This window comes from Schistocerca nitens, chromosome 8 (assembly GCF_023898315.1).
Source record: "Schistocerca nitens isolate TAMUIC-IGC-003100 chromosome 8, iqSchNite1.1, whole genome shotgun sequence".
Classification (NCBI taxonomy): domain Eukaryota; kingdom Metazoa; phylum Arthropoda; class Insecta; order Orthoptera; family Acrididae; genus Schistocerca; species Schistocerca nitens.
The window spans coordinates 550,301,898-550,328,905 of record NC_064621.1 but is presented as its reverse complement, the minus strand read 5'-3'; the positions used below and the strand labels follow the sequence as shown (position 1 = coordinate 550,328,905).

The 27,008-nt window shown below is 43.4% G+C and overlaps 1 protein-coding gene across 1 annotated transcript in view; it reads left to right on the top strand.

Annotated features, from left to right (window-relative positions):
* The window catches only part of LOC126199671 (uncharacterized), a 181,766-nt gene that overhangs the window by 29,535 nt on the left and 125,223 nt on the right, over positions 1 to 27,008 (top strand). Inside the window, exons 4-5 of the mRNA XM_049936598.1 lie at positions 3,885 to 3,897; positions 13,193 to 13,324. Of these exons, the coding sequence (XP_049792555.1) occupies positions 3,885 to 3,897; positions 13,193 to 13,324 (145 nt within the window). The remainder of the gene's footprint in view (positions 1 to 3,884; positions 3,898 to 13,192; positions 13,325 to 27,008) is intronic.

The following is a 27,008-nucleotide window of genomic DNA, read 5'->3' as shown; positions in this document are numbered from 1 at the left end:
TATACCGACGTCAGTACTGTTAGGCAAGAATTAATATGCAGAGACTCTATTAAATTCATATCTATAGTTTACATTTTCGGGCCAGGAACCTGAAATAGTGTTCGGGCGATTCTGAAGTTTCGATTTCGTCCACTACACACTTCGAGTTTGGTATATTCTCTCTTTAATGCCTCTGATACAAGATGCAGTTGACAGTTCTTTTCGTCCACTTCGATCTCATCTAACTATTAAAACTGAAGGAACTATTTACAGCCATTTAAGCCAAAACAAGACAACATGAATTTGTAAGTGTTAAAATTCAAGGCTTTTGTGATCTTGTTCCACTGTTGCTCTGAAAACAACTGATTGCACTTTTGAGGGAAATATGTCTAATGCCATCTGGTGGATGAAAATTTAACTGCGGACTTTGTCAACGTACTACGAAAAAGAAAATAATTTTATAATACAATGACTGGTTACATTGCAAGAAATGGACTTTGATCACTAACTCTGAACTATCCATATGTTGCCTCGAAATGCATTACAAATTTAAAAAAAAGAAAAAAAAACGAACATTGTACGGAGCAGCACTGCTGCAAAGCATGTGCATATGCGGACGCGCCTCTTACGTTTCAAAAGACCGGCTCTCGATTCTTCAGGTGACGCGGTGTTCGCAACGAAATTACTGACCGAGTCAGGATATCAACATATCGCCGTTGCCTGAACGGAGTTCACCCTTATGGACTACGAATTCGTCGCTGATTGGCGCAAATTGTGAAAAAGAGAAACAAGATTGTGACTGAAAAGGGGGAAAATGTCATTTACACACGCGATTCTATCGAAGTAAAGAAAAAAAATGCAAAAAATCACACAGCAAACACCAATTACGAGGCGCTCGAATGGGTTTAAAAGTGCAGCTGAAGTGAATTAATGCAGACTCTGCCATATCGGAGCAAACGAATGTTTCAGGGATCAGAAAAACTGTATTCCGAGACAAAAACGCTCGATGAACCAAGCAGGATTTCATTCCCTGGGAAGCTAATAACCCACTATACTAAGGCCTTCTGGGAAGATGAGTATATAATAAATTGCTATAACTTGTACTGAAAAAAAAGTTCCATTCACTAGAATTATGTTCTCGTTTTCTATTTCAACGAGGATTTTCTTTCTTCTGTGGTACACAGTTAATTCTGTATTAACGTTTCCCGTAAATTTTGGCAATACTGAGAAATCATAAAATACGATGGCACGCTGAAAACTAATGCCTCCTAAATTTCTTATGAGGAAAATCGTCGCGGTTTCGCATACAGGCTGCTGCATCTCACTATTTACGTTGTATTATCGACAGTGACAAATTACTGGTTAACTCTTCCCTACATGTGAGTGTTTATGTGTTTTATAAACAAACATTGTATAAGAGTTTCCAAATAACTTAATACATTGATCTATGTTTCGACACCTCAAAGGATGTCTTCATCAGGATGAAATTTTAATAACAATAAAGCTACACTGGGAGCAGGCAGTAGTCAAAATTACGAGCAGACATGTTCAATTCAAAAATTAAAAATGTTTCAGCGTTTGGTACGTATACCTTGTAATGAACAACTTGGATGAATGAGCTGTTAACCGGATTGCACGATAGTTCTCGCACTTGTTGGTTTGTCCCCTACTGGTGGTCCACCGTCTTCATCCTGTTTCCACAGACACCTCACGACAGTAGCCATCCAGCTTCACCTGTTACAGGCACCGGCCCATAACAATCTGCCATTTGTCAAAGTCGCTTACGCCACTGGAGTAACCCATATGCGGCGTTTTTGTTCATTGCAGGGTATACATACCAACATTTTTCATTTCATTCTTGAACTGAGCATGTCTGCTCGTGATTTTGACTATCGCAATGTAACTTCACGGTTGTTAAAATTTTATTCTGATGAAGACATTCTTAGAGGAGTCAAAACGTAGTCAGTGTATAAAAAATTATTTGCAACTAGTTGGTTGTCGTCTCTCTCCGTTGAAACTTATATACGGTTGCCGAGAGACCACCATGTTCAAAACCTTTGCACAGACTGATGAGCCAGAAGATAATGACCAACACCCATAATGAGACAATGCCTGCTGCTGAATATGAGGGGACGTGACTCTGTTATGAAATTATGAAAGCGGCAGAGAGATGAATTGGAAATCACTATAACGGCGTTGTGGGCGTATATGGGTTAATCCATTGACATTAGCTACTTTGGCAAATGACAGCGTGTTATGGCCCGGTGCCTGGAAACGAGAGTCTCGAAAAAGGAGAAGCTGGACGGCTACTGTAGTGAGAGTCTATCGAAATTGGTTGAAGAGTAAAACCAGGAGTGGGCGTCAAACCGAAAGTAAAATAATTAGTGTGCAATCAGCTCAAAACGTCAGCATCCAAGTTTCAGACAAGAATAATATACAGAATGATAGACAAAAAATTGAAGATGTGTTAGATGACGGCCAGTTTTGCTTTAGTAAAGGTGAAGGCACCAGAGAGCCAGTTCTGACGTTTCGCTTCATAATGGAAGCAAAACCGCAGGAAAACCAAGACATGTTCATAGGATTTCTGAGAAAAAGAGGGGTAAGCTATAGGGAAAAACGGGTAACATACAACATGTACAACAGTCAAGAGTAAACAATAAGAGCGGAAGACCAAGAACGAAGCGTTCGGATTAGAAAGGTTGTCAGACAGGAATGTAGTCTTTTGCGCCTATTATTCAATCTCTACATCGGAGAAGCAATGACGGAAATAAAAGAAAGGTTGAAGAGTGGAATTAAAATTCAAATGCTGCCAATAACAAGATTCGCTGATGGCATTGCTATTCACAGTGACAGTCAAAAAGAACCACAGGATCTATTGAATGGAATGAAAAGTCTAATGATTACACACTATGGAGTGGGAGTAAATCGAAGAAAGACGAAAGTAAAGAGAAGTAGCAGAAATGAGAACAGCGAGAAACTTGACGTCAGGATTGGTGATCGCGAAATAGATGAAGTTAAGGAATTCTGCTACCTAGGTTGCAGAATAAGCCATGACGGACTGAGAAAGGAGAATACAAAAAGCAGACTAGAACTGGCACAAAAAGGGCATTCCTGGCTAGAGTAGTCTACTACAACCAGACATAGGTCTTGTAATGTATTGTATTGTATGGAAACGACGGAGAGGCTTCGTCCCCGCCGTAGCACTCAGTGGTTCACAAACCCACAACAGACTACAGCAGTCCACTCACCCCACCGCCGCCCCACACAGATCCTAAGGTTATTGTGCGGTTCGGTCCCCAGTGGACCCGGCAGGAACGTCTCACACCAGACGAGTGTAACCCCAATGTTTGCGTGGTAGAGTAATTATGGTGTACGCGTATGTGGGGAAAGTGTTTGCACAGTAATCGCCGACACAGTGTAGCTGAGGCGGAATAAGGAGAACCAGCCCGCATTCGGCGATGCAAATGGAAAACCGCCTTAAACCCATCCACAGACTGGCCGGCACACTGCAACTCGACACTAATCCGCCGGGCGGATTCGGGCCGGGGCGGGGCGCCCGGAAAGCACTGCGTTAGACCGCACGGCAAACCGTCTTAATCTGAGGAAGAAATTTCTGACGACGTACATTTGGAGCACAGCATTGTATGATAGTGAAACATGGTTCAAAAATGACTCTGAGGACTATGGGACATAACATCTGAGGTCATCAGTCCCCTAGAACTTAGAACTACTTAAACCTAACTAACCTAAGGACTTCACACATCCATGCCCGAGGCAGGATTCGAACCTGCGAGCGTAGCAGACGCGCGGTTCCAGACTGGAGTGCCTAGAACCCCTCGGCCACAGCGGCCGGCCTACGTATTTGTGTTGGTAGGTTTTGTGTCCTATAATCAGATACGTTACAGACTAGACATCACAGTTTACGAGTTCCTAAAAATACTAGGCTTTTTGTTACGTATCCACACAGCAAAACTTTCAATTCATGACCTACAAACATTTCCATTGTTAAAAAATTCAGTTAGTGCCGCATTTTTATTGAACTTCAGAGCATCGAGTCAAACATTGTAAAATTAAGCTTTTTGCAGATGACGCAGTTACTTGTAATGAAGTACTATCTGAAAGAATTTGCATAAATATTCAATCAGATCTTGGTAAGATTCCAACGTGGTGCAGAGATTGGTAACTTGCTCCAAATGTTCAGAAATGTAAAATTGTGCACTTCACAAAACGGAAAAACATACGAGGTGTGGCTAGAAAAAAACCGGACTAGTACTGGTGAAACAATAAAACGAATGCAATAAGGCTGAAAGTCGCGTGGCCTGTCACGTGACTCTCGCTCCGCCTACTGCTCGAGTTTCATCTGCCTCCTGCACTCAGTCTGCCCGTGGCGTCTGTTTTAAGTAGTTGACGTTTTGTCTGTGCGTCGGAAAATGTTGAGTGTACAGAAAGAACAGCGTGTTAACATCAAATTTTGTTTCAAACTAGGAAAATCTGCAAGTGAAACGTTTGTAATGTTACAACAAGTGTACGGCGATGATTGTTTATCGAGAACACAAGTGTTTGAGTGGTTTAAACGATTTAAAGATGGCCGCGAAGACACCAGTGATGACACTCGCACTGGCAGACCATTGTCAGCAAAAACTGATGCAAACATTGAAAAAATCGGTAAACTTGTTCGACACTTTCCTTGTCAACTCCTGTTAACTCAGACACTGCTCTGATTGTTAAACGGCGATCTTGTCGAACAAGTTTACCGATTTTTTCAATGTTTGCATCAGCTTTTGCTGACAATGGTCTGCCAGTGCGAGTGTCATCGCTGGTTTCTTCGCGGCCATCTTTAAATCGTTTAAACCACTCAAACACTTGTGTTCGCGATAAACAATCATCGCCGTACACTTGTTGTAACATTACAAACGTTTCACTTGCAGATTTTCCTAGTTTGAAACAAAATTTGATGTTAACACGCTGTTCTTTCTGTACACTCAACATTTTCCGACGCACAGACAAAGCGTCAACTACTTAAAACAGACGCCACGGGCAGACTGAGTGCAGGAGGCAGATGAAACTCGAGCAGTAGGCGGTTTTAGAGTCACGTGACAGGCCACGCGACTTTCAGCCTTATTGCATTCGTTTTATTGTTTCACCAGTACTAGTCCGGTTTTTTTCTAGCCACACCTCGTAATATCCTATGACCATGATATCAGTGAGTCAATGTTGTAATCGGCCAACACATACAAATACCGGGGTGTGACGCTTTGTAGGGATATGAAATGGAAGAATCACATAGGTTCAGTGGCCGGCCGCGGTGGTCTCGCGGTTCTAGGCGCGCAGTCCGGAACCGTGCGACTGCTACGGTCGCAGGTTCGAATCCTGCCTCGGGCGTGGATGTGTGTGATGTCCTTAGGTTAGTTAGGTTTAAGTAGTTCTAAGTTCTAGGGGACTGATAACCACAGCAGTTGAGTCCCATAGTGCTCAGAGCCATTTGAACCATTTTTTGAACATAGGTTCAGTAGTGGGTAAAGCAAGTGGCAGCCTTCAGTTTATTGGTAGAACAGTGGTGAAGTGCAATCAGCTTACAAAGGAGATTGCTTAGAAATCTCTAGTCCGACCCGTCCCAGAATATTGCTTAAATGCACGGGACCCGCATCAGATAGGACTGACATAAGATATTGAACGTATATGGAGAATGACAGCACGAATGGTCACAGGTTTCTTCAATTCCAAGGAGAGTGTCACACAGATACTGAAGGAACTGAACTGGAAGACTCTTGATGATAGACGTAAACTATCCTGAGTAAATCTACTAACAAAATTTCAAGAATCGGCCTTAAATGATTACTCTAGGTATATACTACAACCACCCTACGTATCGCTCACACGTATATCGTGAGGATAAGATTAGAATAATTACTGCACACACAGAGGCATTCTAACGATCATTCTTCCCGGACTCCATACGTGAATGCAACATGGGGAAACCCTGATACAGTGAGGCGTACCCTCTGCCATGTACCTCACAGTATAGATGTAGACAATGAATATCACCACTGGTTTCGACTCTGTAGTAAGTCCCCGTAAGACAATACGCATACATTACGTTCTAGCGATACTAGCCTGGTGAGGCACTCACATTGTGGACATACACCACTTTACAGAAAATCAGAGGCACACGGGAGAAGAGAGTCAAACGAGCTGGAACTTCGAGGAATGAGAGGGTACGTGATCTTATTTCGGTCTTCACAAAATCTCTTCAAATTTGTAAGGACCTTGGCAGTATGTCAGTGTGACGTCTCACCCCGCTCTGGCCTGGATGCTGTCACTGATCGGTTAGAAAGGGTGTCATCAAATCGCTGTATCCTCTCCTGAGGAAAGCTGCCCATATCTCTTGTAACTGGTCCGAGATATCCTGGATAAAGGCACTGGGGCCACACGTGTTCTGCAGAGGACAAATCTGGGGTACATATGGGGCACTGGACTACATCATCACGCAGACACTACATAGAGACACAGGTAATATGTGAACTTGGACTGTCCTCTTCAAAAATAGCACCACCATACTGTCACATGAGGGGTAACATTGTCTGTGACGTACCGTTGTGCCGTCAAAGTATCCTCAATCACTACCGTCATGTCCTGAAGCCATAACAGATGGCACCCACATCATGACTCCAGGAGTAACAGCTTAACAGCTGGGCACCTCCAAACATTAGGAGGTCGGCGTCATAGTCGCCGACGTGATCATCGAGGGTAGTGCAGAGCCGCGAATCATCACAGAACAGAATCCGACACCGTTAGTGTAATGTTGTTACTTTAATTTGTTATGAAAGCGGTGCTGATAGACAAGACCATAAAAGTGGGTTAAAAGCTGTGAGCTGTCTGGGGAAGTTAACCTTGCATTACTCCGCAACTGTTTCACCAGGTATCCAGTCTAGCTTACCAAATTCCCAACCAGACTAACATTAATTATAATCTTTTAATAGTCATACGACAACGGGTGATATATATATATAAAAGAGAATTTAAATAAAAAGAAATAAATCAGTTTATATTTGGAAATTTATTTTAACATTGATCATTGAAATTTCAGCATATTAAACTTGAGTCATAACTAAGCTGGTGCCTTATTTAGGATTGTGTAAATGTGAGTTTGTAATCTTACGGAACACATCAAATAGGGAGCCAAGATTGGGAGACTGCATACAACACTGCATTCATTAACACACGAAGAACGTTGAAACATACGCAAGAGGAAATTAACCACAACCAACCGATTCAATTTTCACCCAAAGAGGTTACGTTCGTAGCACAATCCTGTCCGTCATGTAATTACCACACACTGGTATACTAAATTCATACTAACTCTCTGTGAAATCTTCCCGAAAAGAGTAGCTGAGGGCTACTTTGATGATTACACCACATGCTTCACGTGGTCAACTTGGTTTACACAAAGAGTGTAACTCCACAATAATTTTGATAATTAAAATAAATTAGATCGAAAAGCAATTTACAAAAGAAAAACCTCGAACTGGTTACTAACGTCTTACTATTAACTTGATGGGTCAAACAATTGTATAAGCGCGTGGTACTGGTCTCACAAAGTACACCCCACGTGGGTTGAACATAAAGAAAAGTTGCTATATTGAAAAATATTGTCAAGACGAGACGTTATAATCTCACGCACATTCACATATAAGATTGATGATCTTAGTTAGAGTTACTGATCAACACGTGGTTCCACTTTACTCACAAAGTAGTGACAAAGCAACTACCGGAATATTCACACTCGAATTACACTGCGTTGCAATTTAAGATAACATTAGATACTTTAGAGATAAACCTGAAATAAAGGTGATTAAACTTAGCAGACACGCGCTTAGCCGGAGATCTTACCACTTCAGACGCTCGCCGCGGACAGACTGACCTACGCTCCTACCGAGCGTGCTTCACAAATACAAACGGAAGTGACCAGAGAGGCAGCTCCCTATACCAACATGACAAGGGACGGACAGGACCATACTAAGGATAGAAACCTCTTTGCTTTTAGAAAGCGTAGCTACCTGTTCCGACGTTGGTCCTACTGTTCTCTAGCAGACAGGCTTGTCTGCTACCATCCAGCATGCAACTAGAAATACATTTGCTCATTCATCCTCTTACACAGAAGGGAAGGGGGATGACGGTATCTTATCATATACAGTATATAAAAGAAAGCGGTTGTAGGTTCCGTATGAGACTGTGTGACATGAATTACATATAAACTGTGATTATAGTGTAGTAGTGTGACAGCTCGTTCTTGTTTATGTGTAAAAGTAACACGTTTCACTGCTCAGTCTCCTCCCAGATAGTCAGAAACACTACAGTAAATTTAGAAGAGGAATTTATGCCGTAAATGACAACATACACTCCTGGAAATGGAAAAAAGAACACATTGACACCGGTGTGTCAGACCCTCCATACTTGCTCCGGACACTGCGAGAGGGCTGTACAAGCAATGATCACACGCATGGCACAGCGGACACACCAGGAACCGCGGTGTTGGCCGTCGAATGGCGCTAGCTGCGCAGCATTTGTGCACCGCCGCCGTCAGTGTCAGCCAGTTTGCCGTGGCATACGGAGCTCCATCGCAGTCTTTAACACTGGTAGCATGCCGCGACAGCGTGGACGTGAACCGTATGTGCAGTTGACGGACTTTGAGCGAGGGCGTATAGTGGGCATGCGGGAGGCCGGGTGGACGTACCGCCGAATTGCTCAACACGTGGGGCGTGAGGTCTCCACAGTACATCGATGTTGTCGCCAGTGGTCGGCGGAAGGTGCACGTGCCCGTCGACCTGGGACCGGACCGCAGCGACGCACGGATGCACGCCAAGACCGTAGGATCCTACGCAGTGCCGTAGGGGACCGCACCGCCACTTCCCAGCAAATTAGGGACACTGTTGCTCCTGGGGAATCGGCGAGGACCATTCGCAACCGTCTCCATGAAGCTGGGCTACGGTCCCGCACACCGTTAGGCCGTCTTCCGCTCACGCCCCAACATCGTGCAGCCCGCCTCCAGTGGTGTCGCGACAGGCGTGAATGGAGGGACGAATGGAGACGTGTCGTCTTCAGCGATGAGAGTCGCTTCTGCCTTGGTGCTAATGATGGTCGTATGCGTGTTTGGCGCCGTGCAGGTGAGCGCCACAATCAGGACTGCATACGACCGAGGCACACAGGGCCAACACCCGGCATCATGGTGTGGGGAGCGATCTCTTACACTGGCCGTACACCACTGGTGATCGTCGAGGGGACACTGAATATTGCACGGTACATCCAAACCGTCATCGAACCCATCGTTCTACCATTCCTAGACCGGCAAGGGAACTTGCTGTTCCAACAGGACAATGCACGTCCGCATGTATCCCGTGCCACCCAACGTGCTCTAGAAGGTGTAAGTCAACTACCCTGGCCAGCAAGATCTCCGGATCTGTCCCCCATTGAGCATGTTTGGGACTGGATGAAGCGTCGTCTCACGTGGTCTGCATGTCCAGCACGAACGCTGGTCCAACTGAGGCGCCAGGTGGAAATGGCATGGCAAGCCGTTCCACAGGACTACATCCAGCATCTCTACGATCGTCTCCATGGGAGAATAGCAGCCTGCATTGCTGCGAAAGGTGGATATACACTGTACTAGTGCCGACATTGTGCATGCTCTGTTGCCTGTGTCTATGTGCCTGTGGTTCTGTCAGTGTGATCATGTGATGTATCTGACCCCAGGAATGTGTCAATAAAGTTTCCCCTTCCTGGGACAATGAATTCACGGTGTTCTTATTTCAATTTCCAGAAGTGTATTTAAGAAATTAACATGAAAGGAATCCAACAGAGACCTTTCATATAGTCAACAGTGCATCCGTCGTGGTCACGACACCACTCCAAACTCAGCTCTTGGCGCTGTGGTGGTCCTGGCAGTCTACGCTAGCCCGGGTGCTGCTAGTAGTCTCCGACTACTTGTTCTGAATGACAGAATGTTGCAAGTAATCCATTACCTGTTCTCGGGTGTTAGATGCAGCTGTGAAGAAGTTATGTTGTGCTTAGTGCACAGTACAGCGATCCTCCTTTGTGGTGATCAGAGGTGCTCGACCGGAACCTTGAAGCGTAGTATGCCTGTCCGCGTTCCCATCCACTCGAACATTAGACCAGTGTCACATCTGAATGCTTCACAAATTTGGATATTGCGCAGCTAGACCAGCAGGTCAAATGCAGACCTGTAATGACGTTCCGTTAAAACTTTGTGAGGTGCTGGCAACACTGTTTCATACAAGTACACAGCATCTCTGAATACTTCCAAGTAATCACCCAACGTCTGATTCCGTCCACGCCCCTTATATACACTGGCAGGCTCAGTAATGGCACTATACAGCAGCAACACTAATGTGCTCTGGTGGCCGTTCATCTACAACTACATAGCTACTCTGTAAATCGGACTTAAATGCCAGGCAGAGGGTTCATCGAACCACCTTCACAATATTTCTCTATTATTTCATTCGCGAACAGCGCGAGGAAAAAAGAACATCTACATGTTTCCGTGTTTACTGTAATAATCATTTCTCCCTATGTAGGTCGGCATGAACAAAATATTTTTCTTTTTTTATATAGAGAAATTTGGTGATTGAATTTTCGTGACAAAATACTTCCGCAACGAGAAACGCATTTATTGTATCGATGTGCATCCCAAATCCTACATCATGTCCGTGGGTTACTCTCCCCTGTTTCTCGACGTTATAAAACGTGCAGCCCTTCTTTGAACTTCCTCGATGCACTCCATTAATCCACACCGCGCAACAATATTCCAAAGGAGGACGCACAATTGTAGTGTAGGCACCTCTTTCGTAGATCTGTTGCATCTTCTAAGCGTTCTGCCAATAAAACGCAGTCATCGGTTCGCCTTTCCCACAACATTTTCTAACTTCTCCATTCAGTTTAATTTGTTCGTAATTGTAATTCCCAGGTACTTAGTTGAATTTACGGCCTTTAGATTTGATTGATTTATCGTGTAACGGGAGTTTAACGGACACCCTTTAGCAATCACGGGAATGACCTCAGACTTTTCATTAGTTAGGGTCAAATGCCAATTTTCACACAAAACAAATGTCTTACCTAAATTGTTTTGCAACTGGTTTTTATCTTCTGATGACTTTACTAGATGTAAATGACAGCATCATCAACAAACAACCTAAGACAGCTGCTCACATTGTCTCCTAAATCATTTATAAAGATAACGAGCAACAGATGGCCTATAACGCTACCTTGGGGAACGCCGGAAATTACTTCCGTTTCACTCGATAACGTACCGTCGATTACTACGAACTCTGACGTCTCTGTATATAACTGTTAAGTGTGGAGCTATTGCATCAGCATACTCTGAAAGGAACATAATTGGTACCTGTTACAGAGAACTGCCACTGTAATCAATTACATGCCCGCTGGCGGTATATACGTGTTCGAAGATAGATCGACATCCGATCATGTATTGTGGGTGGTTCACTTTTTTCGTTAGCCAGTGTATGCGCTCATATATTCTGCTTGTGTGAGCCGAGGCTGAGAGACGCAATAAAAAGAACTTCATTGCTACTCGGTTTATACACTACTGGCCATTAAAATTGCTACACCAAGAAGAAATGCAGGTGATAAACGGGCATTCATTGGACAAATATATTATACTAGAACTGACATGTGATTACATTTTCACGCAATTTGGGTGCATAGATCCTGAGAAATCAGTACCCACAACAACCACCTGTGGCCGTAATAACGGCCTTGATACGCCTGGGCATTGAGCCAAACAGAGCTTGGATGGCGTGTACAGGTACAGCTGCCCATGCAGCTTCAACACGATACCACAGTTCATCAAGAGTAGTGACTGGCGTATTGTGACGAGCCAGTTGCACGGCCACCATTGACAAGACGTTTTCAATTGGTGAGAGATCTGGAGAATGTGCTTGCCAGGGCAGCAGTCGAACATTTTCTGTATCCAGAAATGCCCGTACAGGACCTGCAACACGCGGTCGTGCATTATCCTGCTGAAATGTAGGGTTTCGCAGGGATCGAATGAAGGGTACAGCCATGGGTCGTAACACTTCTGAAATGTAACGTCCACTGTTCAAAGTGCAATCAACGCGAACAAGAGGTGACCGAGACGTGAAACCAATGGCACCCCATACCATCACGCCGAGTGATACGCTAGTATGGCGATGACGAATACACGCTTCCAATGTGCATTCACCGCGATGTCGCCAAACATGGATGCGACCATCATGATGCTGTAAACATAACCTGGATTCATCCGAAAAAATGACGTTTTGCCATTCGTGCACCCAGGTTCGTTGTTGAGTACACCGTCGCAGGCGCTCCTGTCTGTGATGCAGCGTCAAGGATAACCGCAGCCATGGTTGCCGAGCTGATAGTCCATGCTGCTGAAAACGTCGTCGAATTGTTCATGCAGATAGTTGTTGTCTTGCAAACGTCCCCATCTCTTGACTCAGGGATCGAGACGTGGCTGCACTATCCGTTACAGCCATGTTGATGCCTTTCATCTCGACTGCCCTTTCGGATCCAGCACGGCGTTCCGCATTACCCTCCTGAACCCACCGATTCCACATTCTGCTAACAGTCATTGGATCTCGACCAACGCGAGCAGCAATGTCGCGATACGATAAACCGCAATAGCGATAGGCTACAATCCGACCTATATCAAAGTCGGAAACGTGATGGTACGCATTTCTCCTCCTTACACGAGGCCTCACAACAACGTTTCACCAGGCAACGCCGGTCAACTGCTGTTTGTGTATGAGAAATCGGTTGGAAACTTTCCTCATGTCAGCACGTTGTAGGTGTCGCCACCGGCACCAACCTTGTGTGAATGCTCTGAAAAGCTAATCATTTGCATATCACAGCATCTTCTTCCTGTCGGTTAAATTTCGCGACTTTAGCACGTCATCTTCGTGGTGTAGTAATTTTAATGGCCAGTAGTGTATTTTGCCATAGGCAGTGTGCCTACTAGCCCTGTTAGCTGCTGTCATTCAACTAGCTCCAAGTCATTTCTGGAACCTTACTTTCTCGCTGGTTACCAGCTGCTTGGAAGTGTGGTGTGCAGGCTTGCAGGTGACTGTTATGTTGCAGCCGGACGGGAGGCGTGGGCGGCGGCGGGGGCGGCGGGGGCGGCGTCGGCACGCTCTCGGGGCAGCCTCGGCGGCGTGGCAGGACTCGGCACAAGGGGCGCTCCATCGACCCCGCGGCGCCCAGCTCCTCGCCCAGCTCCTCTAGCCTCTCCAGCCCCAACGAGACCTGCTACAGCTTCGTCCGCAGGGCGCTACAGGTGAGCCACTCCAGCCAGTCCAACACCTCGGTAGTCTCCAGTGTGTCTCGACACAAAGGCTGCAGTACTTGCTCCCAACCTACGTTCCTCCGACCTTCCCATACCCAAACGTGCCTACCACAATTTGGTTGTCATAGAGCAAAAGGTGAACCACTCCAGCCTATCATCTCTGTAGTCTCCAGCATGTCTCAACCCAATGGGCGTGTGCCCATCCTTTAGTATCTGGTCCATTGTAAGTTGTTCCACCCTTTCAATCCCCAAAGGTGTTGTCTCTATGGTCTCCAGCATGTCTCAGCCCAGAGGCTGTGGCCTGTCCTGTAGTATATGGTCCATCCAAAGTTGCTCCACCTTTCCATCCCCAAAGGTGTATACCATAATGTGGTTGACATGGTGCTAAAGATGAACCACTCCAGTCCAATCCCTTGTCTCTGCGGTCTCCAACATGTCTCTACCCAAAGACTGCATTACATGTCCTGTGATATCTGCTCATCCTAAGTTGCCCCACTATGTCCGTTCACAAAAACGTCTACCATAATTTGGTCGGCAGGTGGTACAGACCAGTGAATGGTGCTCTCCAGCATGTCTCAAACCAAACATTGCATCACCTGTTCCATTGAGTCCGGCTCATCCTAAGTTGCTCCAACCTGGCCATCGCCAAAGGTGCTAAAGGCGCTACAGGTGAACTACTCCAGTCCAATCCAACGTCTCTGTGGTCTCCAGCTTACCTCGACCCATAGACAGCATTACCTACCCTTTGGTATCAAGCTTACCCTACGTTCCTCCAACGTCTCCGTCCCCCAGATGACTACCACAGTCTGGTCGATAAGCTGCTACAAGTGAGCCACTCCACTGCTCAAAACTGTCTCGCCCATTTCCAGTGCAACTCATCAAAAAGTCCTGCATCACTTGCTCGGTTGCACCTGGTCTGTTTCCAAGTAGCTCCTGTTTCTCAAACCCCAACAACGCTTCCTCCAGCTTGGACCCAGTGCACCAGAGATGCGCTGGTGGATTCGACACGAGGGCCATTTGGTCAGCCTTGTGACGCCTAGCGCGTCTCAGTATTCTGCTAGCATCCCCAGCCCAAATAACACCTGATACAGCTCCATCTGCGAGACGCTGCATGTGAAACAGACCCTTCTAGTGACCCTTCTAATGAACTCGGCTCAAGATCAGTTCATCGACACCAGCTATTCCCCACGCTCCTTGACCTTCTTCAGAGCAAAACAGGAATATTTCAGCCATTTGGTCAGCCTTGTGACGCCTAGTGCGTCTCAGTATTCTGCTAGCATCCCCAGCCCAAATAACACCTGATACAGCTCCATCTGCGAGACGCTGCATATGAAACAGACCCTTCTAGTGACCCTTCTAATGAACTCGGCTCAAGATCAGTTCATTGACACCAGCTACTCCCCACGCTCCTTTACCTTCTTCAGAGCAAAACAGGAATATTTCAGCCTCGTATTTTGCTGTGGTGTTACTATGTGTATGTCTGAATCACAGAATTCCAGCTGAATTGGCATATTCTTCAGTTTCAATTCTTGTTGTGATGTCAGGGCTAATTCTTACCACACGAGTACACAAGCAACCGTCCGACTGCACCTTCTATGCAAGAACTATGTCATCATTTAGTGTGTGCGCCCCAATAGTTGAGTGGTCAGCGCTACGGACTGTCATGCCAAGGGGCGCAGGTTCAAAAAAATGGCTCTGAGCACTATGGGATTCAACATCTTAGGTCATAAGTCCCCTAGAACTTAGAACTACTTAAACCTAACTAACCTAAGGACATCACACACACCCATGCCCGAGGCAGGATTTGAACCTGCGACCGTAGCAGTCCCGCGGTTCCGGACTGCAGCGCCAGGGGCGCAGGTTCGATTCCCAGCTCGGTCGGAGATTTTCTCCACTCAGCGAGTAAGTGTTGTGTTGTCTCTATCATCATCGTCTCATCCTCATCGACACGCAAGTCGCCGAAGTGGCGTCAACTCAAAAAAGACTTGCACCAGGTGACAGGTCTAACCGACAGGAGGCTCTAGCCACACGACATTTCCATTTCCATCACGTAGTGTAATGCTATGGTATCGACACAATCCCATTCAACAGATGTAAACAGGAATAAGATATGATTCAACGTTGATCAAAAGATAAATAACGAAATAACAATGGGAAAGAAAGCCAACTGGAATCGCTCAACAGAGGAAAGGTTGCTGAACCTGACAGGCTGCCAATACGATTCCACACAGACTACGCCAAAGAAATTGCTTCTCTTCTAATAGCAGTGTATCATACTTCGCTGGAAGAGTAAAGCGTTCCTAATGATTGCAAGAAAAGCGCAGGTCAAGACCGTTTCCAAGAAACATCATCTAACAAACGCACAAAACTACAGAGCTATATACAAGCATTTGACATCAGTACACAATAGAATTTTCAAAAATGTTTTATGCACACATATTTTGACATTTCTGGAGCGTAAATATCTTCTCTGTATAAATGAACATTAATTCCAAAAACAAAAACAAAAAACGATAGCTTGAAGCCCAGCTCGTTCTGTTCGTCCACGAGATCCAGAAAGCAATTGATACAGGCGCCTCGGTAAATGCCGTGTTCTTTGACTACCAGAAGGCGTTCGGTATAGATCCGCGTCGCAACCTAATAAACAAAACACGAGCGTACGGAATATTCGAACAGCTGTGCTATCACGTGACATGTTCTCATAAGTTAAGTCAGTGAGGTGCAATACATCAGCGCCGCTTCTAATCAGCCTAATGCGACAGAAATTATCTACAAATGTATGTCAGAGTTAAACATACAAGGGTTGCCTTTGGAGTTTTGGAGTTTCTATAAACAACCAGCAGTCGTCGCTTCTGAAAAGGGACTGTGCTGTTGTTTTAAACTTCGTCATTCGTTTTTATTAAAACAGTAGGAGGAGTAGGAGGTCTGAAATCGGCAGAACAGTTTGTTTACAATGAGCGTTTGAAGAAGAAGACTTGTGAGGAAATCGATAGTCCACGTGAAGGTTTCCGAGTGAAGATTTTTCATGATCTTCGTAACGATCTAACTCAAACAGCAGTGCCTCTAATCACTAAGTTACGCTAACACTAATCACCTTCTGAAAGTGACTTTTTACAAATGGTTTTCAGAATTTCATCATAATCGTGCTTTCTCCAGAGATGAACTGCGTGAAGGCCAACCGGTATCGACAGTTGTTCCGATAAACATCCATGCTGTGCATAACATGACTGAAATGGATCGGCACGTGACTTTCCGTAAACGGAGGTTCCCTATCTGGCCAAACGTATCCCATGAACCACTGTGTAGTTGCGGAATTGACAACTAGATGTTACGTGAGACGAACCAGCTACTCTAAAACGAGGAGGCGAGCATTGTGTTGTCAGTAAAAAAGCAGTAACACCAGGATAGGTTGTTCAGGAGAGCTCTCTGACTGCGAACGTGGAGTAGTCATTGGCTGCCACCCGAGTAATAAATCCATCCTGGACATTTCAAACTTTCTAAAGCTACCCGAGTCGACTTTTGGTGACGTGACTGTCAAGTGGAAATCCTAGGGCACAACCAGAGCTAAACCAGGTGCGAGCAGACTTCCTTTGCTGACGGACAGGGTCCGTCGACAATTGCGGATGGAGGTTGTGAGTTAACGAGCATTGTGCTCTCATTTAAACATATGACCGAAAGAGTCAGCCCACAGGAATTGTGAAACGAACCCTGTCGTCCAGGACCGCGTGCCACAAAGGGCCCAGATTCACCACGAGATGGGGAATTTCATAGGCGTCTAGTGTCTATTGAGGCCTAAGCGCTGTAGTGTGCGAGTGAGACAGACGAGAACCTACATCATAGCGAAACCCAGTCGAAGGCTTTTGTGGCCGAGGAGACGTAGCAGTGTCAAATAAAGCGGACCTAAGATGGGCCATTAAGGGAATCATTTATGAAAACTATTTAGTAATACAGGGAATCAAGCCCCAGTAATTTTAATCTACCATCCTCCATAAATTTTCATGGTGATCTCAATAAAACTTGAATATTGATCATAACTGTAATAGCTTAGGGTTTACTGTTAAAGTGAAATTAACAAGCTTTGTAACAAAGGCCTGAATGCTGAAATCTGAGCGCGCGGGGTGTTCAGAACACCCCAGGAATCTACAATGGAAGTGCAAGTTCCAAGAAAACAAGCAACAATGTGTCTTGGAGTGTTGTCGGCACCCTGCGCGACTCTTTACGCTGCAGTGCTGCGAGAAAGCGCACAGTTGTGTTCCGTAGCAACTGCTTGTATTTTGTCGCTCTGTACAGTTAGAACAGCTATGGATAGTTACGAAACAGAACAAGAAAAAGTGTGGATTCTTCTGGAAGAGGCCTTAGACGAAACTTTTGAAGGAGGAAAAGTGGAAGAGGAGGAAAAAGTTGTGTGTTCTCTCTCATCACAGTGACACGGAAAACAGAGGATGACGACAACCTGGAACTGGAACCGCTAGTAAGTGCAGCGGATAATGAAAGCAAGCATTTTGTAACATTATCCCTCCCAATAAAAAATATTGGGAGGGATAATGTTACAAAATGAATGAAAAGTTGTCCTACTCGCAACATAAGAACTAGAAGTGCAGACCTCATTATTCACCACCATGGTGTGAAAGCTATCGCAAAATCTGCGAAAACTGCTGTGGACTGTTTGTCGATATTTATAAATTATATAATAATTAGAATGACTACATCGTGTACAAATATTTACATACAACACATACCATCAAATTTCACAAGAGACCGTGATGCCAAATCAACAAATGAGGAAGAAATCAAATCTCTTCTGTGTCTGTTGATACTGGCTGGGCTTTACAGGGCAGGACACCAAAATCTGGAAGATTTGTGAGACATAAATGGTTTTGGGATTGCAATATTTCTTGCAACAATGAGTTTACAGCGCTTTCGTTTCTTGTTGCGTTGTTTGAGATTCGATGATATTCGAGACAGACCACAGAACTTGATCACCTAGCTGCGTTCAGAGAAGTGTTTGAATTATTCATGTCAAACTGTGTCAGTAATTATACTGTGTCTGAATATGACAGTGGATGAACAACTAGTTGCATTTAGAGGCAAATGCAATTCCGTCTGTATGTACCAAGCAAGCATGTGAAATACGGTTTGAAAATTTCACCTTATGTGACGCAAGAACATGGTTTACTTTGGGGATGGAAATCTATGTTGGGAAACAGCCAGAGGGTGCCTTTTCACTGTCATACCCGCCTAAGGAGATGGTAAATAGACTTGTACGGCTTATCGAAGGTACAGGACGCAATGTGACACTAGACAACTGGTTTTGTTCCATACCACTGCCTGAAGAGATCCTGAAAAAGAAACTTACAGTCGTAGGAACTCTTAGAAAGAATAAGAGGGAGCTCCCGCCAGACTTTGTTTACACGAGAGGTCATGAACTTAGAAGCAGCCTTTTTGGATTCAGAAGGGATATCACCATAGTTTCAAATGTGCCAAAGAGCGGCAAAAACGTTATTCTCCTTTCATCTTTGCATCATGACAGTGCCATTGACACTAATACTGTGGAGGAAAAGAAACCAGACACTATAACAATGTACAATAAGACCAAAACAGGTGTGGATACAATAGATGAAATGTGCGCTACTTATTCAGCCTCAAGAAAAACTAGACGCTGGCCACTTGCCCTATTTTTCCGAATGATTGACATTGCTTGCATTAACGCCTTCATCATATACGCAAATAATAACAATTAGAGGATATCCCGAAGCATGTTTTTACGTGATGCCGGAAGGTCATTAGTAAATCCCATAGTAGAATGAAATTATCACTCTACGGCGGAGTGTGCGCTGATATGAAACTTCCTGGCAGATTAAAACTGTGTGCCGGACCGAGACTCGAACTCGGGATCTTTGCCTTTCGCGGGCAAGTGCTCTACCAACTGACCTACCCAAGCACGACTCACGCCCCGTCCATATACCCCATAGTGTGCAAGAGAGCAGCCACTCACTCCCTGCCGAAACATGTTATACAGAAAGCCGCTAAAATGGCGGGAATTGAAGACAGCAACAATGCACCACCTTCTGAACAAAGAATACTGAAGCCCAGGTGCTGCACAATTTGTCTTCGGAGTAACGCACTGTGCTCGATGTTTGAAAGTTATGTGTGTAAAGCATATGAGAAATGTGTGTGAAAAGTGTTACGATAACGCATCCCTATCAGCCAGTCGTAGTGACTGATTTCATAAAATGTTTGTATGAGTTGACTGAATAAATGTTTAATTATATGTATAATGTCTTATACCTGTAATACAGTATGAAGAATAACAGAAATAAATAATTAAACGAAATATTGTAAAAAAATGGGAATTATTGCATATGTTTCAAATAACCCAATTTAATACTAAAGTAATGTTACATAAAACGATAATGTACCGGGAGATAACATTCTAAATAGCCATTTGTGAAGTAAACATATTCGTATCAGTGATATGCTGCACAACAATGTCATTACAGCCACTTTTATTTGGGGTGTTAGCAACACCCCGAGCGACTATTAACGTTACGAAAAGCCGCGCGACCGCATAAGGATTAACGATCGACATTTCATATAGAAGGGCATCATTAAAATGACAAACGGTGTAAGTATCAACTACGTAACTTTATTTGTTTAAAAGATATAGCAAACTTAAATTATCAATATTTTCAGTTAAGCATCAGATCATTTCCTCCACACAAAACACATTAAACGATGACAGCATGACACCTTATTGAATCATTAGGTAATAGAATAGTTATTGTAAAGTTTAATCATAATAGTTACTTTTGTTCTTTATTTATTTTTCAGAAAGAACATCGGTGCAAGGCTACTGGCCATGACATTCAAAGTTAAGAAGGAAACTGTTTTGGTTTTTATGTAAAAGAATTTAACATTTATTGTGTAATGGATATTTTTGTTACTTTATTTAGAACGTGAAAGTGGTCAAGCTTTGATTATTTAAATAGGTTAAAATGGAAAGTAATGTAGAATAAGCTGCAGCCAATCATATGGACGGCTTCAGGAAAGGGAACTGCATTAGTCAGTTGAGCGAAGATGTTCAGCGCGTGCGAAACGCGGTCGGAGACTGGCTGAGGGCAGTTCTGGTCGAGTCACCAAAGGAAACAGTTCGGCTGGAGACGCCAAAGGATTGAGACGCGAAAGCGGTCAGTCGGTCTTTAGGCAGCTAGGAAGAGAAACGACTTAGAAAATTTCGCGTTGTGTGGTATCACGGGACTTTGTCTCTGAGCGGAGAGCAGCCGCGCACCTGGTGTGAACTCTAACTTTTCGTGTGGAGTATAGGACTTGTGTTTGGCGATGTGATTGTGTATGATCGAACTGTCAAATGGATATGCACTCGAGTGTAACAGTAACTCTAAATACAATCATTTTCGCTACTAGTTTGCTTTCTGAATAAACATTATTCAAACCAAATCGCAACTGTGTGGCCTACATCATTTATTCATTTATTTATTTATTTATTGTTCCGTGGACCAAATTAAGGAGCAGTCTCCATGGTCATGGAACGAGTCAATACATGAAATTATAATACGATTGTAGAAACAGATAAAATGAAATAAAAGAAACATAGTCAGGCGACAAGTCGTAAGTTTAAATAAAGAAAATCAACAATGTAACACAATAATTTGCTTAATTTTTTTGCTCTTCCAGGAGGTCCTCGACAGAATAGAAGGAGTGAGCCATGAGGAAACTCTTCAGTTTAGACTTAAAAGAGTTTGGGCTACTGCTAAGATTATTGAGCTCTTGTGGTAGCTTATTGAAAATGGATGCAGCAAAATACTGCACTCCTTTCTGCATAAGAGTCAAGGAAGTGCATTCCACATGCAGATTTGATTTCTGCCTAGTAGTAACTGAGTGAAAGCTGCTAACTCTTGGGAATAAGCTAATATTGCTAACAACAAACGACATTAAAGAAAATACATACTGTGAGGGCAATGTCAGAATTCCCAGACTATAGAATAGGGGTCGACAAGATGTCCTCGAACTTACACCACATATAGCTTGAGCCAAAAATACCCTTTTTGAATCAGAAGAATTTCCCCAAAAGATAATACCATACGACATAAGCGTATGAAAATATGCGACGTAGACTACTTTTCGTGTTGAACTGTCACTTATTTCAGATACTGTTCTAATGGTAAATAAAGCAGCATTTAGTTTCTGAACAAGATCCTGAACATGGGCTTTCCACGACAGCTTACTATCTATCCGAACGCCTAGGAAGTTGAACTGTTCCGTCTCGCTTATAATATGCCCATTCCGTCTGACCAAAATATCGGTTCTTGTTGAATTGTGAGTTAGAAACTGTAAAAACTGAGTCTTACTGTGATTTAGCATCAAATTATTTTCCGCAAGCCACGAACTTATTTCATGAACTACATTACTTAATACTGTTTCAATATTACACACAAGATCCTTCACTACCAAGCTGGTGTCATCAGCAAACAGAAATATTTTTGAATCACCTGTAATACTAGAAGGCGTATCATTTATATAAATAAGAAACAGCAGTGGCCCCAGCACCGACCCTTGGGGAACGCCCCACTTAACAGTGCCCCATTGGGACTGAACATCACTACCAATATTGCGGAGAATTACCTTCTGCTTTCTGTTCTTAAAGTAAGAGGCGAACCAGTTTTAAGCTACTCCCCTTACTCCATAATTGTCCAACTTCTGCAGTAATATTTTGTGGTCAAAACAGTCAAAAGCCTTCGTTAAATCAAAGAAAACACCTAGCGTTCGCAACCTTTTATTTAATCCGTCCAAAACCTCACAGAGAAAAGAGAACATGGCATTTTCAGTTGTTAAACCATTTACAAAACCAAACTGTACATTCGACAGCAAATTATGTGAATTTAAATGCTCCAGTAACCTTGTATATACAACCTTCTCGATTACTTTAGCAAACACCTATGGCATAGAAATAGGTCTAAAATTGTCAACATTATCCCTGTCTCCCTTTTTGTAAAGTGGCTTCACTACAGAGTACTTTAATCGGTCAGGAAACTGACCACTCCTAAAGGAAAAGTTACAGATATGGCTCACTACTGGGCTAACATACATAGAACAATACTTTAGTATTCTGCTAGATACCCCGTCATATCCATGAGAGTTCTTGGTCTTTATGATTTAATTATTAACTCAATCTCCCTCTTGTATCATGGAGGAGCATTTCAGGTAACAGTCTCAAAACACTTTTTTCTAAGAGCGCTATATGATTCCCTGTTGGGACTAGGTTTCTATGTAGTTCACCTGCTATATTCAGGAAGTGATTATTAAATACTGTACATATATGCGACTTATCAGTAACACGGACATTCCCACTACGCACTGATTCTATATCCTCGACCTGTCTCTGCAGACCAGCCACTTCCTTTACGACTGACCACATGATTTTAATTTTATCCTGAGATTTAGCTATTCTATCTGCATACCACATACTTTTTGCCTTCCTAATAACATTTTAAGCACCTTACAATACTGTTTGTAATGGGCTGCTGCATTTAGATTTTGCCTGTTTTTAATGTTTTGATACAATTGCCACTTTGTTCTACAAGATATTCCTATCCCTCTAGTCAGCCACCCAGGCTGCCTGTTTGTGCTAGTACCCTGTTTTGAACGTTCTAACGGAAAGCAACATTCAAAGAGCACGAGAAAAGTCTTGAGAAAATCATTATATTTATCATCTACTGTATCAGCGCTATAAACATCTTGCCACTCTTGTTCCTTGATAAGGTTTACAAAGGTCTCTACAGAAACTGGATCAGCTTTCCTAAACAGTTGATAACTATATTTAACATGTGTCGCAGCACAAAAATCTTTTAGAGTTAAAATTTGTGCATCATGATCTGAAAGGCCATTCACCTTTTTGCTAACAGAATGCCCTTCTAGTAATGAGGAATGAACAAAAATGTTGTCTATGGTTATTCTACTGATCCCTTGCACTCTCGTTGGAAAGAATACTGTTTGCGTAAGATTATATGAATTAAGGAGGTCTACCAGCATCCTTTTCCTTGCACAATCACTTATACAATTAATATTGAAGTCACCACATATAACTAACTTTTTGTATTTCCTATAAAGTGAACTAAGAACCTCCTTTAGCTTTAGCAAAAATGTTGTGAAATCGGAGTCTGGGGATCTATAAATAACAATTAGAAGTTAAGCTCCACTAAATTTAACCACACCTGCACAACATTCAAACACCTTTTCAATGCACTACTTTGAAACATGAACTGACTCAAATGGGATGCCGTTTTTCACATATATGGCTACTCCCCCACGCCGCAAAGAGCTCCTAGAAAAGCTGCCAGCCAACCTGTATCCCGGTAAAGGAAGCCTCTGAATTATCTCCTTATTTAAGAAGTGTTCAGATATACTAATAATTTCAGAATCAACATCTATAAGCAGTTCACTACCTTTATCTCTAATACCTTGTATATTTTGATGAAATATACTAATTCCCTCATTACTCAGATACCTAAGCTTTGTCAAAAGCGGTTCCTTTATTAGAGAGACTTCCCTTAAGGAGGAATACCTATCAGCTGACTTCAATCTAAAAAAGGTGCAGCTCTAACACCCACTACTGCAGGAATTTTCCCGTGAGTGATCCCATCACCTCCACCTATGCTGTCACCTATAAGCTTTGCCACCCTCCCCTTCCCATACGTGTTGAGGTGCAGGCCATGTCTAGTGAAACTCGTCCTGCTGATAGACTCCACCGACACCACTGAAATGTGACCCATGCTTTCTGTCATCAGCGCACCCCCAGGTCTCATGTTATTACGCCTGACGGCTGTATTAAGATGAGGCCGATCGTGACGCTGAAACAGTTCCACGAAATGCACATTCGTGTTGCCAGTCTGAGTGGCTATCTTTTCCAGGTCACCATCTGTGTCATACTCCCCATCCCTATCAATACTGTTACCAGCCCCACCCACAATCACTACCTGATCCTCTTTAGTAAAATCCCTACATAGCCCCCCTATGTTAACAGTCACCTGAGCCAATCCTTCATTAGGCTTAACAATGCTGGTGACCTGGTAGTCACTCCCCAACACTTCCTGCAACTGCTGGCCTACACCTCTGCCATGAGAACTACCTAACAGCAGAACCTTCTTCTTTCTCTTAGACTTTGCAACTGTCCTAGCCACCGTAACTGCTGAGGTCTGCTGCATACTTCCTACATCTACAGCTACTAGAGATTCCTCTCCACTAGACTCTGACAGTTGGTCATATCTATTGCAAACAACAATAGTAAAACTGTCTGAAAATCTCCTTCTCCTAGCAGATCTCTTGCCAACAGCCAGTTCCCATTCCCCAACCCCCTTCTCCCTCCTCATCCTATCTACCTCCCCCTGTGCGTTTTTCAACTGCACCTGAAGGGCACAGATCTTACGCTCCTGCTCCTGTATCAACTTACTCTTGCTACATAACCTGCAGTTCCAGGAGAGGATCTCACCAGAAGGCCCACTGGCTTCCCCACAGCATTCCTCCCCAGTGAAAATACTTCGAACAAGTCTCACACGGCAATCCACTACTCACGAACCTACGGCAATGCCCACACTTCTCACTCATAACTTTACAGTTATTGAAACAAGAAAACTACGTTACCTACGTTCCGCTATGACAGTAAGACGATGTTAAAAAACTGACTACAATAATCACAAACTTACTCTACAAGGGAAGTAACTACTATTATCAACAGTATTAATCAACCACAAATGAGAATATAACAAAAGACTAACACAGAAAGAAAATCAAACGTCTAATGACACAGTAACGAAACTGAAAACAGTTCCCAAAAAGTTCTTCTGAAATTATTTCACCAGAAAACACCAAGAACACCGGTTGAAGACTACTAAACGTCCTTAATAAACCACTATACACAAATAATTAATTAGTACTTAGCTTTCGATGCGCCGCTACAGCTGCAACTGGTCAGCGCGGAATGTAAACACATGTAAGAGGTTAAGTTGCCCGATACGAAACACTCACAAATATCAGGTCACAACACAAGAAAGGCAGAGGTGAATGAAGAAACCACTAAAAGTCACTTATATAGTAAATATTATCACAAAACCGTTAAAATATGTATCTGAAACCTGAAAATATATAAAAACTTAGAGAGCGATCTCACACGCAGGCACTCGCTTATGACGTCACACCAAAGATGGGTTGTTAATTTAGCTCCCGATATTATTATTACTGTTATTATATGTTATATTAACTTTGTATTTCGAAAACTTGCCATCAGCCACACAATTTAACCAAAAGGTCACAAGTGTCTAATTTAGGGCGTGTAATGTGACACATGCAGTTCAACCCCTTAGACGAGTTTGAGCCAAGGCATTTCGACGAAGAGGAACAGCATGTGAGCCCGAACATCTGTTTTTTCGTGACGCGATTTTGATGGAATAAAACCTATACGTTACCCCAAATACGCTCAAGTTACCTGTGGAAACCACATGAAAATTCACCTAGCAGTTTCGTAGACCAGCATGTACAAACAGGCAGACACGACAGTTTTGGGTAGAACTTTAAACCACGATATCTTTTTCCCGAGATCCCAAAGGTACGCTCGAGTTACTTGTGAAATCCCCTTGACAATTCATCTAACAGTTTTTGAGATCAGTGTGTTCAAATAGACACACAGCGGTTTTAGATAAAACTTTAAATCTCGGTATCTTTTTTTCTGTGATCCGATTTTGATTAACTAACCTTATATACTGCAAAATACTAACGCGAATTGTTTACAGACGAATGGAAAAACTGGTAGAAGCCGACCTCTGGGAAGATCAGTTTGGGTTCCGTAGAAATGTTGGAACACGTGAGGCAATACTGACCCTACGACTTACCGTAGAAGAAAGATTAAGGAAAGGCAAACCTACGTTTCTAGCATTTGTAGACTTAGAGAAAGCTTTTGATAATGTTGACTGGAATACTCTCTTTCAAATTCTAAAGGTGGCAGGGGTAAAATACAGGGAGCGAAAGGCTATTTACAATTTGTACAGAAACCAGATGGCAGTTATAAGAGTCGAGGGGCATGAAAGGGAAGCAGTGGTTGGGAAGGGAGTGAGACAGGATTGTAGCATCTCCTCGGTGCTATTCAATCTGTATATTGAGCAAGCAGTAAAGGAAACAAAAGAAAAATTTGGAGTAGGTATTAAAATCCATGGAGAAGAAATAAAAACTTTGAGATTCGCCGATGTCATTGTAATTCTGTCAGAGACAGCAAAGGACTTGGAAGAGCATCTGAACGGAATGGACAGTGTCTTGAAAGGAGGGTATAAGATGAACATCAACAAAAGCAAAGCAAGGATAATGGAATGTAGTCGAATTAAGTCGGGTGATGCTGAGGGAATTAGAGTAGGAAAGGAGACACTTAAAGTAGTAAAGGAGTTTTGCTATTTGGGGAGCAAAATAACTGATGATGGTCGAAGTAGAGAGGATTTAAAATGTAGACTGGCATTGACAAGGAAAGCGTTTCTGAAGAAGAGAAATTTGTTAACATGGAGTATAGATTTAAGTGTCAGGAAGTCGTTTCTGAAAGTATTTGTATGGAGTGTATCCATGTATGGAAGTGAAACATGGACGATAAATAGTTTAGACAAGGAGAGAATAGAAGCTTTCG